Here is a 15,552-nt window from a genome sequence, read left to right as displayed (position 1 = left end):
CTAAAGTTACACACAAACGCAAGATAGTCAAGTCAAAACAGTTTTTATTTACAGATCTATCAACATCAGTGGTTCATTTTCCTTCATCATTTGGTGGCAGGAGAGCAACTTTCACTTCTGATTCAACAAGCCATATGTAATATAATAACACAATTTATTTACATATTTCAGAGCAGACGGGTTGCTTAAACTCAAAGTTCAAAATAAATCCTAAATTTCAAAGAGAAATTTAAGTCAGATTATTATAGGTGCCTCAAAGTTAAGCAGAATGTGTATATTTGCATAGATACGTTAGTAAAAGGAAAATATTTAAATGTAAATTCACTATAATAAAGCAGGAAAAATGTAGTTTAAGAATAATACATGTATAATTTTACTCACCAGCATGAATAATCTGTACAATATTTACACAAGCTTTAAGGAGAATTCAACCTGATCCTGAACTTGATGAGTAAATTTTCCTTTTACAATGTTTCTATTTTTTTCCCTTTTCTTGTTCATGTGTACCAAAATGGACCTCTAATAATAGTAAAAAAAAAAAGGACCAGCATCTATTTCCTGCAACAGAAACCTTTGTGCTATTAACTTCTGGAAGGAAAAGGAAGCTGTAAAGCTAAAGAACGGTTCCTATAATAGTTACTAAAACTATAAAATAAGCCATAAAACAGGCAGCTAATAGATTTGACCTATTTTTAAGCTCACCATAAACACAAAAATAGAAATAGAGCAGCTAACTCCAGACTTGATGTTGTGCTTTTGTGCAAACTGCTCATGAATCACGAGGAAACATAAATGTTGCTGTTTTAGCTTGTAGGAGACAAAACAGCGACTCTGTGTCCTCGTCTCGAGTCTTTGTTGCATTTTTACGACCGCTGAGACAATAAGAGGGCAAACCTGCTTTGGAGTGAGTCAGAGTCCATTTTTAGTTTGTGAGCGACGCACAAGAAAAATATTTACACCTGTATTCCTCTGGGGTTTTTTCATTATGTTTACAAACTAGACCAGGAATTTGGCTGAAGTCCCATCTTTATAAAAGCAATCACACTTACTGATGATCAATTAATCAGTTACTTTTATGTAAAATGTAGTTTTTGACATTTATATCATGCTATAATGTTATTCAACCATCAAAAGGGTTAGCGCCTCCCCCACACTGCTCCTTCAGACTAGCAGCAGCACCAATTAGCTAACACTTGTTGGAACTGTGAGTCTGCTAAGCTCATTATAAAAACTATTTCTCATTGCAACGCTCTTGAAAACGATTGTAGATGGCTTATTGGAGAAACATTGTTGAAGGCGGAGAGTCGGAAAGAGCAGAAGCTTCTTAAAGAGACAGAGGCCCAATTTCAAAGTGTTGAATTGCAAAGTCAAATTTCTCTTAAGATATTTTGATATATACACCCTTTTTGAAACGACTGAAGATTGATTGATTCTGCTATAAAATGAAAAATACATAATACTGCTCCTTTAATTAGCAGTAGCTTGGTGCTAACTCAGTCTTACATCTCATAAAATAACATTTCTACTTGCTTCCGTTTAACCAGGAAATTGTTGCACTTTCATCTACATTTAAGGTTAGACTAAAATAATCAGATTGTGTTTAGTACGTTCTGTAAAATACTGGAAATGTAGAAAAGTGTATTTTTGTTATGCTAATGATATCTACAGGTTTTGTCAAATTGCTTAACAATAGCAACATAAACATGTCTATTGAAAGTTCACAGTCAAAGTTGCGGTGGGTTTTCTGTGCTTTGGAAATCGATGCTACAGGTAATAGATGGATTCACAACTCATATCAACCAACCTGAAAGATATAAAAATAACATTTATTAACACATGTTCAACCAATGACTACACATGCAAGAGCAGAAAAAATATAGACTAGATAGTCAAGTCTTTTAATTTCCAGTATTATTGTCTAAACTGCAGTTTTACTCTAAACGATGAGCAGCAACTTTGTTTGTTGCTGCTGAAAAATGGGATTAATTGCAGTTTAATTATGAGCAGCTTCACACAAACTCCTGCTTGTTAGAGGATTAATGAAGCAAAATGATGAGTCAATTTTATCTCTCCCTCTCAAGCAAAATGAGAACATGAAAAAGATTGAATCAAGGTTTGATTTGAAGGTTAATCAGGAAGGTTTCCATAGTGGGAACTCACCACTTCAGGTCTGCTGCAGCTGACTGCGCCAGACATGTTGGTAGCAGCCTACCTCCCCTGCTGAGGCACAGTCTGCAGGAAAGCAGCGTTTGGTCGGCCAGCCTGTGAAAAGATTGAATGATTTAATTATTGTTAACCACAGATCGAGCATTTACTTTCTCACAGTGAAGTTTTACCTTTTTTGCCTTACCAAAATTCTTAAATCTGGACAGCTCTACATATAATATGTGAACCAATATATTTACTTAGAGATTGCTCCTCTGTATCTTACCTTGCTGGGCAGCGTTTGACGCAGCGCCTGAATCTCTGTGTCTTTCTGGGCCAGCTGTTGCTCCTGGTCGATTTTCTCTTTCAGTAATGTCGTTAACTAAAACAAAAGATGCACCAATTTAAAACAAATAATGCATTTAATTTATTCATTAAAGCTACAGTATGTAACTTTTATAAGACATGTTTTTCATCCATTTATTAAAGTTATCATTACATCGTGACAGTATAGTGTCAATCATCCTTGTGTACGCGATGCTCACAGCCTCTCCCTCTTGCTCTCTGCTCTGCTTCTCCCCATCAGCTCAGGCTAGTTAGCATGACTACCGACGAAAGCAGATAAATGTTTTTTCTGTAACATTTGTTTCTCCGCCTAAGTCCCTCCTCCTGGCTTTGATTGGTTGTTTTTGACTAAGAACAGTGCGTTTCTTCAGACGATAATAGTAGAAGATTATTTGGGGAAATATGTCTCCTACTAGTTTTAACAACTATGTAAAAATCATATTTCTGTAAAAGTTACTGCAGCTTTAAACTTTGGTTTGTCACTGAAGAAAACGGCTTTTCTCAGAGTTTTGCTCCAGAACCTACCTGTTGATCATGAAGCTTTTGCTGCTCGTCTAAATCCATGGTAGCTTTAGCGACTGCCGTCTTGTATTTGTCTTCACACTGCTGCAGTTTGGAGGTCAGATCCGAGTTTTGCACCTCTAGCTGACTGGACCGCCATTGAACCTCAGTCATCTGCAGGATAAAATCATATTTTCTCTTTAAAAAACAAAAAGTTTAATGAATATTTCATTTCCTTCCCTAGTTAATCTGGGATTGGGCGCACAGGTCAGTTTAACTGAACTCTGAAAGGAAAAGCTAAGGTTTATCAGGTGAAGAAACTAAAATAAATCATGTAAAGGCAAAGCTTTCTATTTGTCCTTTGGAGCTTTTTAAAGATTGACAACACGTTGCTTAAGATAAGTTTAGTCTTTTGTCCTGCTGCATCAGCAGGGCGGACAGCTTCACCTCGGCGTTGACCTCGGGTTTGCCTCACAGGACATCTGTCGTTTAGCTGGATTTATCAGGAATGATGCCGTGAGTAAACTTCCTCCCTGGAGAAACAGGTTTCCTGCTCAGCTTGTTTTTTGTAGGGGATTTTAGGAAGAAACGTGTTGAGGGAAAGTTTCAGGGTTGATTTGGCTTAAGTAATAGTATTAACTTATTATTTGGTGAAATTGTTTATTCTAATTATCTCTTCTTTTTGGTGTTATGATGGGATTTTCTGTCTGTATTTAGATTTTTAATTAGACTAACATTGCAAATGCTAAATGAAACCATGAGGCAGCCAAACTCGTTCTGCTTTACTAAACTAGAGAAAAAACTTCACTTTCACCAAAACCAGGAGAAATTGTCACATTGCTGCAGCATTGAATGTTTTTAAGGCTGAAATGATGGGGTTTTTTTCAATCTCTTTATGCTTTTGGGGTAAACCAGCCTGCGTTCACGCACCTTCTCGCCCACATGGTCCAGATACGGCTGGAACTTGTTCTCCACATCCCTGGACAGGTTGGTGCAGTTGCTTTTTATCATCTCCAGTTGTTCTTTCTGGCTCTTGCAGGTGAGGTGGAACGTCAGCGAGTGAGGGAACAGGTTGTCAATCTTATTCAAAAACTTGGTGGTCACAGTCTGGATCCCACTCAGAGCCTGAACAAAGTCTTCTTTGCACTTCCTGATTTGAAAAAAAAAGCCACCATTAGATTGTTCTTTACATTTTATGACAAATGCACCATCTGGACAGACAGACAAAAGGATGGCACCTTCTGTAGGTGGTGAGCTTCTCCTCCTGGAGAGTCTTATCTCCATGCAGTTTCCTGACCTCCATGAGATGGACGTCTCGATCTCTGAAGACGTTTTCTCGATCTCTGATGGCATTGTCTCGATCTCTGAAGGCGTTGTCCCTCTGGGACAACAGATTCTGAACCATCTGATTGACGTTTGACTTAACAAGTGCTGTCTCATTTCGGATGAGTTCCTGACACTTTGCGTTATCTGCAGGATTCAGATGGAAGGTTTGTGTCACAAGAAAATCAATTCTAACAACTAGAATTCAGTTTTGCATAATTTCTACATGCTTTAGTCAGTTTAGTAGACATTAGTAGGATCTGCAGGACAATCACTTGCAATAAATTCATATTACATTCGTATTCAGTCCTGGAAAACTTGAAAAGTTAAACCCTTACAAGCATCTTTGGACTGCTTATGAACTCTTAGTGTTTCAGTCACAACTAAAGTTGTTGGTTATGTTGAGAGATGTTTATGCAGTGTTGAACTTACGGATATATGTAGGCGGTGGAAGACAGGGAGGACAGCGCATAGGAGCGATGCTTTTCTGCTTTTCAAGGTTTGTCCATTAAAAAAACAACAACATAAAAGAAGCTGAATTAGATAATGAATAGGTTTTCATTTCTATTATTACAAAGATGACCAACAGAGACACAACAGAAATGGGCAGAAGAGAGAAAATAAAAAAAGAAAAGAATTCTGACTGATTTTTACTTTTTTTTTCATATTTCTGACTTTCATCTTCTGAGATCAAGTCAGAAATCTGAGGGGAAAAAGCCAGAATTAATTTTTGAGTGTCTTTAATCCTTTTCCACAGAAGTACCATTAAAAAACAGAAATGAAAGTGAAGATGGGAATGATGAGATGATCTCGGGTTATCTTGACAACGTGCATCAGAGCAGTTCTGCAACTTGACAGAGAAAAATGCAGCTTCCTCTTGTTTATTCTCTGTACTTACAGAGTTGAATCTGAATTTTGTGAAGTTGGCCTCAGCTTGCTGCTTCGCCATCTCTTTCTGCAGAGCCGTTTTCTCAGCCGAACAAGCAACAAGCTTTGCTCCAAGCTCAACTTTCTCCTTTGTCAGTTTCATGTTGTCTGTGCTCAGCTTGTTAAATTCCAGCTCCAGCTTCTGCACAATACATGAAGAATCAGCAATAGTTCAATGCAGAGTGGGTTATTCACATTTACTTGAGAAACTTTATGGAAAAAATGAACTTTTAAGAGTATTTTTATTAAGCTGTAGGGCGTTTTAATGTTTTCTGAACAGATCGTTCATTGTAAGAACAGATTAAATAAAAAATAATAATAAAACATGTACTTTTTACTTTTACTTGAGAAGATTTTTTATGAAGTATTGTGAAATGTCTGGATACTTTTCTCCTCTGTAAGTAACTTCACTGAATGAAGAACCAAAATTTCACCAGACAGACACAAACTTTTAACCAGTTTTTGTTAAAGTTTTATGTTTAAATAAATTGTAATGATAATATTTTTCCTTATTTTGTAATTATATGAATAATTACATATAAAATACCAAAATTTCCCAAACAAAAAAGTTATATTTTTTTTATCTGATAAATAATTGATATTCGGACAGTTACTTATTACTTGAGTAGCGTTTTTACCAAATACTTTTTCACTCTTAGGTACTTTATGAAAAAAGTAACTTTTTACGCAGTCGTAGAGGAAATCACTCACCTTGACCCGCTCCTCCTCTGCAGACTTTTCTGGCTGTCCGTAGATGAGCAGGAGCACCAGGCTGACGATGATGAGTGACTGGATGAGGGATGAAAAGAAGAAAACGATCCTCATGTAGTAGCCGCAGCTCTTTCCTTTGTTTCTGTACAGCGGCTGCCGGGCCTCTGGGCCGAGCTTGACCCGGGAGCAGCTGGAGCTGTACATGGCAGCCGGTGGTGAAATGTTTGCAGCTGGTTTTTGTGATAACAGTAAAAGAAATTATTTGATAGCAAAGAAAATATTTTTTCAAAATTCTTCAGTCTTGATCTTCTCTGGAAAGAAAAAGCAGATGTTTACCAAGTAGAAGCTGAGTTTTATATTTGTTTTAATCCTTGGTTTTCTGTTTGTCTTTTAAGATGCGAAATGATCAGGCAGAGATGTGAACAGGGAGCCTAATGAGTGTGAAGGGAACAGCTTTATAAAGGGTTCGTCCTGGACGCCCCCTCCTCTCTACTTCCTGAATGACCAGCATAGACGCTCAAAAACTTTCCATGCAACAGAAAACACTTTATTTTCACAGAAACTTAAATAATAATGAAAAAATTCTCCACAAGTATTAACACAGAATGGTTTACTGTATATTTTCCCCCACAGATGTTTGACATCAACTAAATATGAGTAAAATCCAGATTTTTAAGACACTATATGTGGCTATTATCTAGCTAAAGGTCTGTGGAAATATAATTTTTTCTACCATTTCTTTTATTTGAGTAAAAATATGTCAAATTTGTCCTACTTCAGTACAGTTTACACTTCTCTGGTTCAATGTTCCTATTTTTTCTGAAGCTGTTTATTAAAAATGTGACCTTTAAATCATGCATTTTCAGGATTTTCTTTTTTTCACTTTTTATCAGCAGATAACCGGACAAAAGCTATTTTATCAGCATGCAGTCATGAACTGTTTGACTGCAGTTTGGTTTTATTATGAACAGAATACCTTCATCTCTGACCTTCCACCCCATTTAGCTGTCCTCTCTGAAGTTACTTTCAGTTATCCCAAATGGCCTTTTGTGATAAAAGCCATAAAATATTATGTCACACAGACATTTTTTTGGTGAGTCTTCAAAATATCAATGCTTAATTACCTGCTGTGAGGATGTTCTTTCAGCACATAGCCTTTTTGATACTGCAGTCAACAATTAATCAATTACTAGAATAGATGACAAATTATTTAAATAATCGATTCATCATCATTAATCATTTCAGCTCTAAAGAATGCTTTGTATGTAAATTACAAACAGTAGATTATCTAAGTTGAATAAAATTAGTATTTGTAGAACTGTGTATAGCATATTTTTGGTAAATAATGTGGATACATTTAATAAACTTCCACTTGTGTGACTCAAGAAAGCAGGAAGCATTACCTATCCGTGCCACTTTTAAATATAGCAGGAGCAGAATTCCTCATCCTATTCCCTGGTGAAGGACGAACAATGTATAACATGTTAAGGAGTAAAGCAGAAAAAGCCAAACAAATACAGAAAAAATTTCCCCCACATCCTGTGCTGAGCCTACGTGGAAAGGAGTCAAGGCAGAGGAGGACTGAGAGAACAGAAACAATAGGTAGCTGTCACTCTTCAGAGCTGAGGGAATAACAAAGTCTCCCTCTGGGCGCTCTCCATCCCAGTCAAGCCCTTATCAGAGCCGATGACAAGAGGCACACAACGGGCCGCTGGGAAGAGAGTGACGGGCCAAAGGTTCTCTAAGCACCAGGTCACGCTTTCCTGCTCGCCCACACATGTCTGACAGTCTTCCTTCAAATGGAAAAAGACTAATTTATGAAGATAGAGCGGCAGCGCAGACTGATGACCTCTGAACAAAGGCAGGAAGTCAAACGGTTGGAGACTGACACCTTTTGAGACAACCAGCCAACCGGACAGGAAGTGGATATATCTCAAGCACTGCAGAATTGTTCAGGCAATAGATGTATAAGTGGCACATTTACACTATCTGATGGAGAGGTGTTCAACATTGTTCAGTCAAAAGTGCTTGTGGCCCAACAAAATGATAGTTTTAACAAATACACTTGCTTGATTTTATTTTATGTTTCTATCACTATGTTGTGACAGTATGAGACAGATAATCGGTGAATTATCTAGCCATAAAAATCCCTGAAAAAGCCATTTCTGTATTTATCTTTTAGCTTGAAACTTTAAAACTGGTTATCTAAATATGAATAATTATTTTTAAAAAATGCTTTGCCTTTTCTAGAAAATTCAGATTTTTGTGTTTTATAACAAGATAAAACAAAATATGAATTTTTTAAAAAAAATTCTCAGACTTTTCTAGAGTTTTTGACACAACACAGGAATCCAACAAAATGTGTGTTCAAGTTATCATTTGCTGGATTTAGAAAATTTGAACTAAGTTCTGTTCAGACAGCAGAACATGTTGGGTCTTTCTGTCTTAGCTGGATGTATTTCAAGGTGGAATCTGCTGCCATCTACTGGCCAAACCAGCTAAATAATTTAAAATACGATTAATAGGATTAAATATGCCTTTTCAATATATCCCAAAAAGTTTTTACGTGCAGTTTTTGTTGTGGGTATAGCTACATTTCAGGTAAAACCATCAATGTGTTTGTGTAACCTTCCTACACGGTCGCATTGTGTGACGTACAGCAGTGACGAAGTGAAGAAAACTGGCCATATTCTAAACAAAGTTTGAAATCAGGGATGTCAAACTTATTTTCATTGTGGGCGTCGTCAAGAAAATAAAATTTCTCAAAGTGACGGTTGTGCCAGAATACTTTGATAAAATCTATTAGCAAACTGTTAAAACATTAATAGCCGTCTCCTCAATTAAATACTTCTTAAAATTAAAGTCTTGAACATGTTTTCAAATTGATCAGTCCCTCCAGGATTCTGTGATGGTTTTAGATATTTTTCTAAATCAAATTTACAGATTTGTGAGGAGGCTAATTTAGAGATATTTGATAGAAATTTCGCGAGGTTTGTGCTTATCTGGCTTGTGACATTTGTTACTCGGCATATCGATCACAGACTGTAACATCAAGTATGGCTGAGGCAGCAGTAGAGTAGAGTAAGAAGTACTGCCGCCTGCAGGTGGGAGTTAGTCATTTAAACCCAATGTTTTTGAGTCTTTCAGATAATTTGCAATAAATTCACAGTTATACAGATAAAAACAACTTTAACCTGATGAAGGTTCTATTTATGAGTCCCTCTGGAGTGGAGAGGTCCAGTTAAGAAGCTGTGGCAGGCAGTATTTAGTCCCCAGAAAACATTCCAGCATGGAAACAAAGGAAGAAAAACATTAAGCTAAAGCTAATCTCTGGCACTGAATCAAAAAGTCTTGATGAGGAACAAAAATAACCCAAACCTGCTGACAAACTAAAAGAAACATATTTTCTAACAATTTATAAGTCACATGTTTCTGATCGAATCCTGACATACAAATTAATCTGCAACTTTTATTTAATGTGTGTTTTATGGATCTTTTGTTGACATCCTGTCTCTCAAAATTAAAATAGCCAGTCAGGATGTTGTTTTGTTTGTAAATAATCAAACTTTCAAATTCATTACATTCAGAAGCAAAAACACAAATATGAAAGAGATCTTTGCAAAACCTGACGATTCAACCATTGCAACTTCCACTCTCTATTAGGTTATTTTTTATTTATTTGAACTCTCATCATCTACTCCCTCAATACCAGGACAGTTCAACTAATTTTCACCACCACATAACAGAACAATTTGGTTACAATCAGTGACTTCTTGAAACCCTCATTTCCCATATATTCTCACAACGTTTGTTCAAAACCAAAGAAAACAATAACAGTAACATTGTGCCTTCAGATAAAAAATAAAGTAAAATAAAAAGTTCTGCTGAATCTGCAGCATGTGTGGAATTCACAGATGAGTGAGGCCGGTTTAATTTGTCCGTTTTACACTGTAGCCTCCGTGTCCGGGGTATCGTCCCCCTCCAGTAGGCTGTAGGACGCGTGGCTCTGGAACGGTCTCTGCAGAGGATGAGCCAGCAGTTTGGCCATGCAGTTGTGCAGCTCGATGGCGGGTCCACTCAGGGAAACCTCGAAGCGATAACACATGCCTTTGGAGTCCAGGGTACAGAACGAAGTGTAGGTCTCCTGGGAAACCAAAGAAACACTTTAAAAGATGGTCAAAGAACTACTCAACTTAAAGAGATCTCACAAATGTAAAGGAATGAAAGAAGTGAAGTAGTCCTGATAATTTATTTGTCTCAGTTTATTAAAGTTTGCATAAACAACCTTAAGTCTGAGTCCCTTTGCCACTGCAAAACATTAAATCTTAGTAAGTATTTTTGGTTTAGTCCAAACATCTTAGTATATTTGAAATAAGACAAAACTAACTTATATGTAACTTTTCAGCAATATATATTAGATTGCTTTAAGTAAGTAATTCCTTAATATTAATGAAAAAGTACTTGTTCCATAGGCAGATTATTTCAGTTATAATATGAGAAAAAATCTTGTTATAAGTTAAATAATTTGCTTATTACAAACAAGTACTTTTTCATCAATATTAAGGAATTATTAACTTAAAACAAGCTTCTATATATTGTCAAAAAGTTGCTTTTTGCTTTTTTGCAGTAGAAACTAAACCAACGATCATTTGGTATTGTTTTGTTTTTTGCAGTGAAGGCATAAATACTATTGTATCACAGTAAAACAGAGAATGTGGAAAACACTGCAAAACACTAAATCTTATCAAGTATTTCTAGTCTAATTTTGAGTGCAAAGATCTTAGTACACTTGAAGTAAGAAAAAAACTAACTTGCAAGTACCTTTCATCAATATACAGAAGCTTGTTTTAAGTAAATAATTCCTTAATATTAATTTTTTTATAAGTACTAGTCCCACTAGCAGATTATTTAACTTATAACAAGACATTTTTTTCCATAAGTGCCAGTGAAACTAGCACTTTTTATAATAATGATAATGATAACTGACATAATACAATTTGGAGTAAGACTGTAACATATCAAAAAGCAGAAGACGTGAAGCGCTGTGAATACTTTCCGATGTGCTGCATCGAAAAGTATTCACCAAACACTGATGATCTTCTGCAATATGTTTATTTTAAGTGACCATACAGGAACAGAGACGTAACTGTTAACTTTAATGCTTCTTTAAAAACAAACAGGCCGTAAAAATGCAACTTGGGAAGAAAAATATGAAAAACACACAATTTCCAACGCAGTCTGGAAAATATGCAAATTTAAACAGTTTTCACATTTGGATGACAATGAAGGAACAATTTATTCTGGGTTTTTATTCACTGTCCATCCATCCTGCAAGTTTTGTAGGTAAATTCTGACCTCATTGATTTCACAGTGATCATTTAGACATACATTTCGAAAATAAGAAAATGTAATATTGTCTTTAAAAAAACTAAAGGAAACACTCACCCTCCAGCTGGTCTCATCTCCTTGTTCCTCCATCCCGTTGTGCAAATAAACAACATCAAAGAAGAAATATGGAGATTGCAGCATTTTCTGAAACAGGAATAAAAAACTTGATCACCACAAGATAAAACAGATAGATGCTTTGACTACACCACAGACAGAGCAGTGACTCACACTGAGAGCTTCTGAAGGGTTGAACTGCATGGGCCCCGCGTGGCGGCTGTAGATGAGAACAGTTCGCACCACGTAGGGAGGCGGGATGGTCTGAACGTTCTCCATCGACGGCAGCTCAATCTTCTGACGACTGCAACAGACACAAGATTTTAAAACGTAAAACATTTCTACTTAAGTTACAAATCTGAGAAAATTAGAAAAACATAAACATAGCTTACATGACGTTAAGGAGATCTTCCAGGTCTAAATGTTTAGGTTAAGGGTAACTTGATTTTAGTATTAAAGCTATTTTGGTGAATGTTTGATGGAAGGATACTGAAGGACTCGCACACATTGGTTTCCAGGTCATACAGACAGCTGCACAGCTCTCTGGGATCAGATGTGAAGCCAGACAGCTGGGGCAAAAAACAAAACAATTATGAAGGGAAATTTCCACAAAATTCCACAAATTTCCACTTCATAAAATAAAATAAAAACACAAAAAGCAAAAATATATGAGCTGTAATTGTTTTTGTGTTGCAGGGTTTTGAAGAGGAAAGAAAAATAAACTATGAAAAAAATGAATATCTCCAGACCCAGAGATTGTCTATATGTCCTTCCTTTCCTTCTTCCTTACCGACTCATTCTTTCCTTACTTCCTTCTCTTCTGCCCTTCCTTGTCTTCTTCCTTCCTTTCTCCTATCCACACTTCCTTTCTTACTTCTATCACCGCTTCCATTCTTCCTTCTGTATTTTTCCTTCTATTCTATCTTCCTTCTATTTCTCTTTCTATCCTTCCTTTTATATCTCTCATTTTCTCATTCCATCATTTCTTCCTTATATATCTCCTTTCTTTCATCTCTCCTTCCATTGTTCCTTCTTTGTATTTCTGCTTTCATCCGTCTCCCCCCTTCCATTCTTCCATCTGTCCATCTTTCCTAATTTGTGTTTAGAACAGAACTATACAAGTCATAAAAATGATTGGATTTCCAAATTTAAATACTAGATCATATTTGTAAATTCAGGTTTTGTTTTTACTGAGTGACCAGAGATAAAAATTATAAAACATTAAACCAAGATTAATCAAACATCCAGCAGGCGTTTCAGTGACTGAGCGTCTCGTGTACCGACCCACAGAGCATCATCGTTGATGACAACCAGAGCAAACTCATGTCGTTTGTCGATCTTGTGTTTTGTTCTCACAAACATCTCGATCATCTTCTGGGATATGTTCAAGGCGTTTGTTTTAGATCTAAACAGAGAGACAATGAAATGATGCAATGTTAAGCTCAAAAGCCATGAAACAATGAGACAGTCTACCGTGTTTTTACACACCCGTTAAAAGACTCCAGCTTAGGTAAGGACATTTCTTCAGAAAGATCTAGACAGATTATCTGTACAGAGGGAAATAAGGCAGGAAAGACATAAACATTAAAATGAAGTCATATGTAAATCTACATCACAGTAAAAAGAAAGTACGCGCTTTTTCAATTCTATAGCTTCTCTGGGCATAATAAAAATGAGCTACTTTCATTATCTTGTAATTTGCTTTAAATAAAACATCAAAGATTCAGATGAAAGTTTTATCTGTATATTTTATGCTACTACTGTGATAACAATAAAAATTGTGATAAAAAATTATTTATTATGAGTTTTTTTTAGTTAACTGTATGGCATGAATGGCACAGTAATCATAGTGCCACAAAAACAAATACTGCTCTTCCCATTTAAGGGAGCCACTTACTTAAAGAAATATGATTTATATCACTAAACTGCATATATTAACTGCATTTGGTCATATTTTCAAATTTACTGATATTTCTTTATGTTATTGTGGAACAAACAGTGGAGAAAATAGTAAAAGAAAATAACATGTCAGTTCTGTTTTTTGTTTGCTTAACATCATTAATGGAAATTTATTGAGGCAACAATAAATCAAAATGAAAAATTTTACAATAAAAGAACAATACAATAAATGCCCACCCATAGATGGAAGACCTCAAATTTTCCCCAAGATTAATGTGGTATCCAGGAAAGTTAATACAACTCAACAAATTGTGTCAACACTAAACCTTTCTACTTTTGAGGTTAGATTTAAACATCCTAATTATTTAATTTAATAAAGCCAGGTAAAAACTACAGTTTTTTTCATAGAAACAGAACCTTGAGGATTTGCTTTCTTGATCACTTTAACTTCTTGAATAAGAAAGTATTTATGTGTACAGTGGACCTACCACTTTCTCTGGACAGTTGACTCTGGGAACTCGGAGCTGGTATTCTGCTGGTGGAGGAATGGACGTACTGAGGACGGGCTGCTGGTGAGGGGCCTTTGGCCGTTCTTTGACCGTCACAGCTGCAGTTGACAGCTGGGCCGTGGTGCCAGCTGCTGTTCCAGAACCACCTGCCACGGAAATGGCGACAGGGGGAACCACGGCCTGAGATGTAGCGGCCAAAACCGTTGTTGAGACAGAGCTCAGAGGGCTGTCGGTGGTCGAGGCTTCGCCTTCGCCCTCCACGCGGTTCCCCACTGCCGGCTGAGGTATGGTCGGGTTCCCGTTGCCTCCGAGGCTGCCAGTGCTGCTGCGTCGGTCCTCGGCACCTTCGGGGTTGGAGCGCGTCCGGGGTCGCAGCTCCACTGGACGTTCCTCTCCATCAGCTGGGCCTGGCTCTGGAGTCTCCATGGAAACACTGGATGCAAACAAAGTGGAGGTGATGAGTCCAGTCTGCTGTAGATGGAGCATTTAAAACTGAAGAACAAACTAATAAACCGCTTACATCAATAAAAGGATTTAAGGATGAATTAAAATAAAATCACTGCAGAACATGTTTATTTCACCAATTAAATTCCACCAGTGAAACAAGTGTTTCAAGATTTGATTTATTTGAAGCATTTAGTTGTTTTAGTTTTGATGGCTATCACAATACAGTTAATATAAATCCACAATTGAAAACTCAATTAATGTGACATATTTCTATTCAAAATTATTTTTCAAAATTGGGATAATGAAATATCCAAATCATCATAAACTGGTCTGAAGTTTTAGTTGAGGGGTAGTAACATTACATTAAATTTATTTGAGTAGCTTTAGAAAACAATGCTTATATACTTTTTCATTTCTATTTGAGTAATTTTTGGCTACTCTATCCACTTCTACACCATAATCCTGATAAGCTAATATTCAGATGTATCACTCTGGCTGAAATCAATCTATATATGATTCCAATTTCTGAGAAGAAATACACAAATAAATAAACTTTACAATTATATTTGAAGTTATTTAGACATACAAAATATTTAAAATTGGCTGAATCCCAGACTTATATCTCATATTTTCCTTTTTAATAAAACATCTCTACCTTTCAGACGGACGTTATTTGTCCAAAAGCTTACATTATGGCTTATTTTACCAAATCACAGCACTATTTCTGCAGTTATTTTTTTCTCTAAGTGAACATGTAACTAGCTTTATCTTTAAATCTCCACACCGATCTTAGGAGTTGAACAAACACTTTGTACTGAAAAGGTACGTTTTACAGAATGACTCTTGATAACATAAAAACAAGTTTAGCTGTTAGCATTAGTTAGCTTCTATAAAATTAACAAGCAGCTCAATATATAAGCGCCATATATATTAATCGGAAAAATACTACTTACGTTTTTAAGAAAAAAGAAGCGTCTTTGTTTTATGTGCAACAAACTGTCATATATACTGCTAAAAAAAAAAAATCACAAGCTGAGCTAACGTTTGTTTTGAACGGTTAGCTTCCTGTTCGAAACAACACCGCCGGAACTTTCGGTCCTCCCAGCATTGTGGGTAATGAAGTTTTTGGGCTGATTTAAAGTTTTTCCGTTTTGTAGATCGCCAGGAGCACAATAAAATAACCTTCAACAACATCCGTGATAACGACAATAACAATTTATTATATAAAAAAATAGAGTGAATGCAGTTAAAACAAATATTAGAATCTCTTTTCTTCTCTGCCTGTAAATATGAAAGAACTTTA

General features: G+C 36.2%; 2 protein-coding genes across 4 annotated transcripts; both read right to left on the bottom strand.

The window, feature by feature from the left end:
* Positions 1–27: 27 nt before the first annotated feature.
* On the bottom strand, positions 28–6,399 carry LOC102220787 (plasmalemma vesicle-associated protein-like). Of its 3 annotated transcripts, XM_023340232.1 has the most exons (10): positions 6,289–6,399; positions 5,953–6,182; positions 5,213–5,383; positions 4,747–4,804; positions 4,230–4,461; positions 3,922–4,141; positions 3,016–3,165; positions 2,432–2,527; positions 2,161–2,262; positions 28–1,804 (listed from the first exon to the last, which is right to left on the bottom strand). In XM_023340232.1, exons 2-9 carry the CDS (start codon positions 6,154–6,156, stop codon positions 2,209–2,211), a joined length of 1,185 nt encoding a protein of 394 aa, XP_023196000.1. In that variant the 5' UTR covers positions 6,157–6,182; positions 6,289–6,399; the 3' UTR covers positions 28–1,804; positions 2,161–2,208. The 3 variants fall into 3 exon arrangements, with proteins under 3 accessions (XP_023196000.1, XP_023195999.1, XP_023196001.1); XM_023340231.1 differs by having other exon boundaries at positions 5,953–6,397; XM_023340233.1 differs by having other exon boundaries at positions 4,747–4,801; positions 5,953–6,395.
* A 3,208-nt stretch (positions 6,400–9,607) lies between these two features.
* Positions 9,608–15,347, bottom strand: babam1 (BRISC and BRCA1 A complex member 1). The gene is made up of 9 exons (XM_005800834.2): positions 15,203–15,347; positions 13,782–14,235; positions 12,883–12,941; positions 12,679–12,799; positions 11,885–11,963; positions 11,787–11,811; positions 11,569–11,698; positions 11,398–11,484; positions 9,608–10,096 (listed from the first exon to the last, which is right to left on the bottom strand). The coding sequence occupies exons 2-9, from the start codon at positions 14,226–14,228 to the stop codon at positions 9,896–9,898; spliced, it is 1,149 nt and encodes a 382-aa protein (XP_005800891.1). The 5' UTR covers positions 14,229–14,235; positions 15,203–15,347; the 3' UTR covers positions 9,608–9,895.
* Between the last annotated feature and the right edge of the window lie 205 nt (positions 15,348–15,552).

Source organism: Xiphophorus maculatus, chromosome 9 (assembly GCF_002775205.1).
Source record: "Xiphophorus maculatus strain JP 163 A chromosome 9, X_maculatus-5.0-male, whole genome shotgun sequence".
NCBI lineage: Eukaryota > Metazoa > Chordata > Actinopteri > Cyprinodontiformes > Poeciliidae > Xiphophorus > Xiphophorus maculatus.
This window is presented reverse-complemented; position numbering and strand designations above follow the sequence as displayed.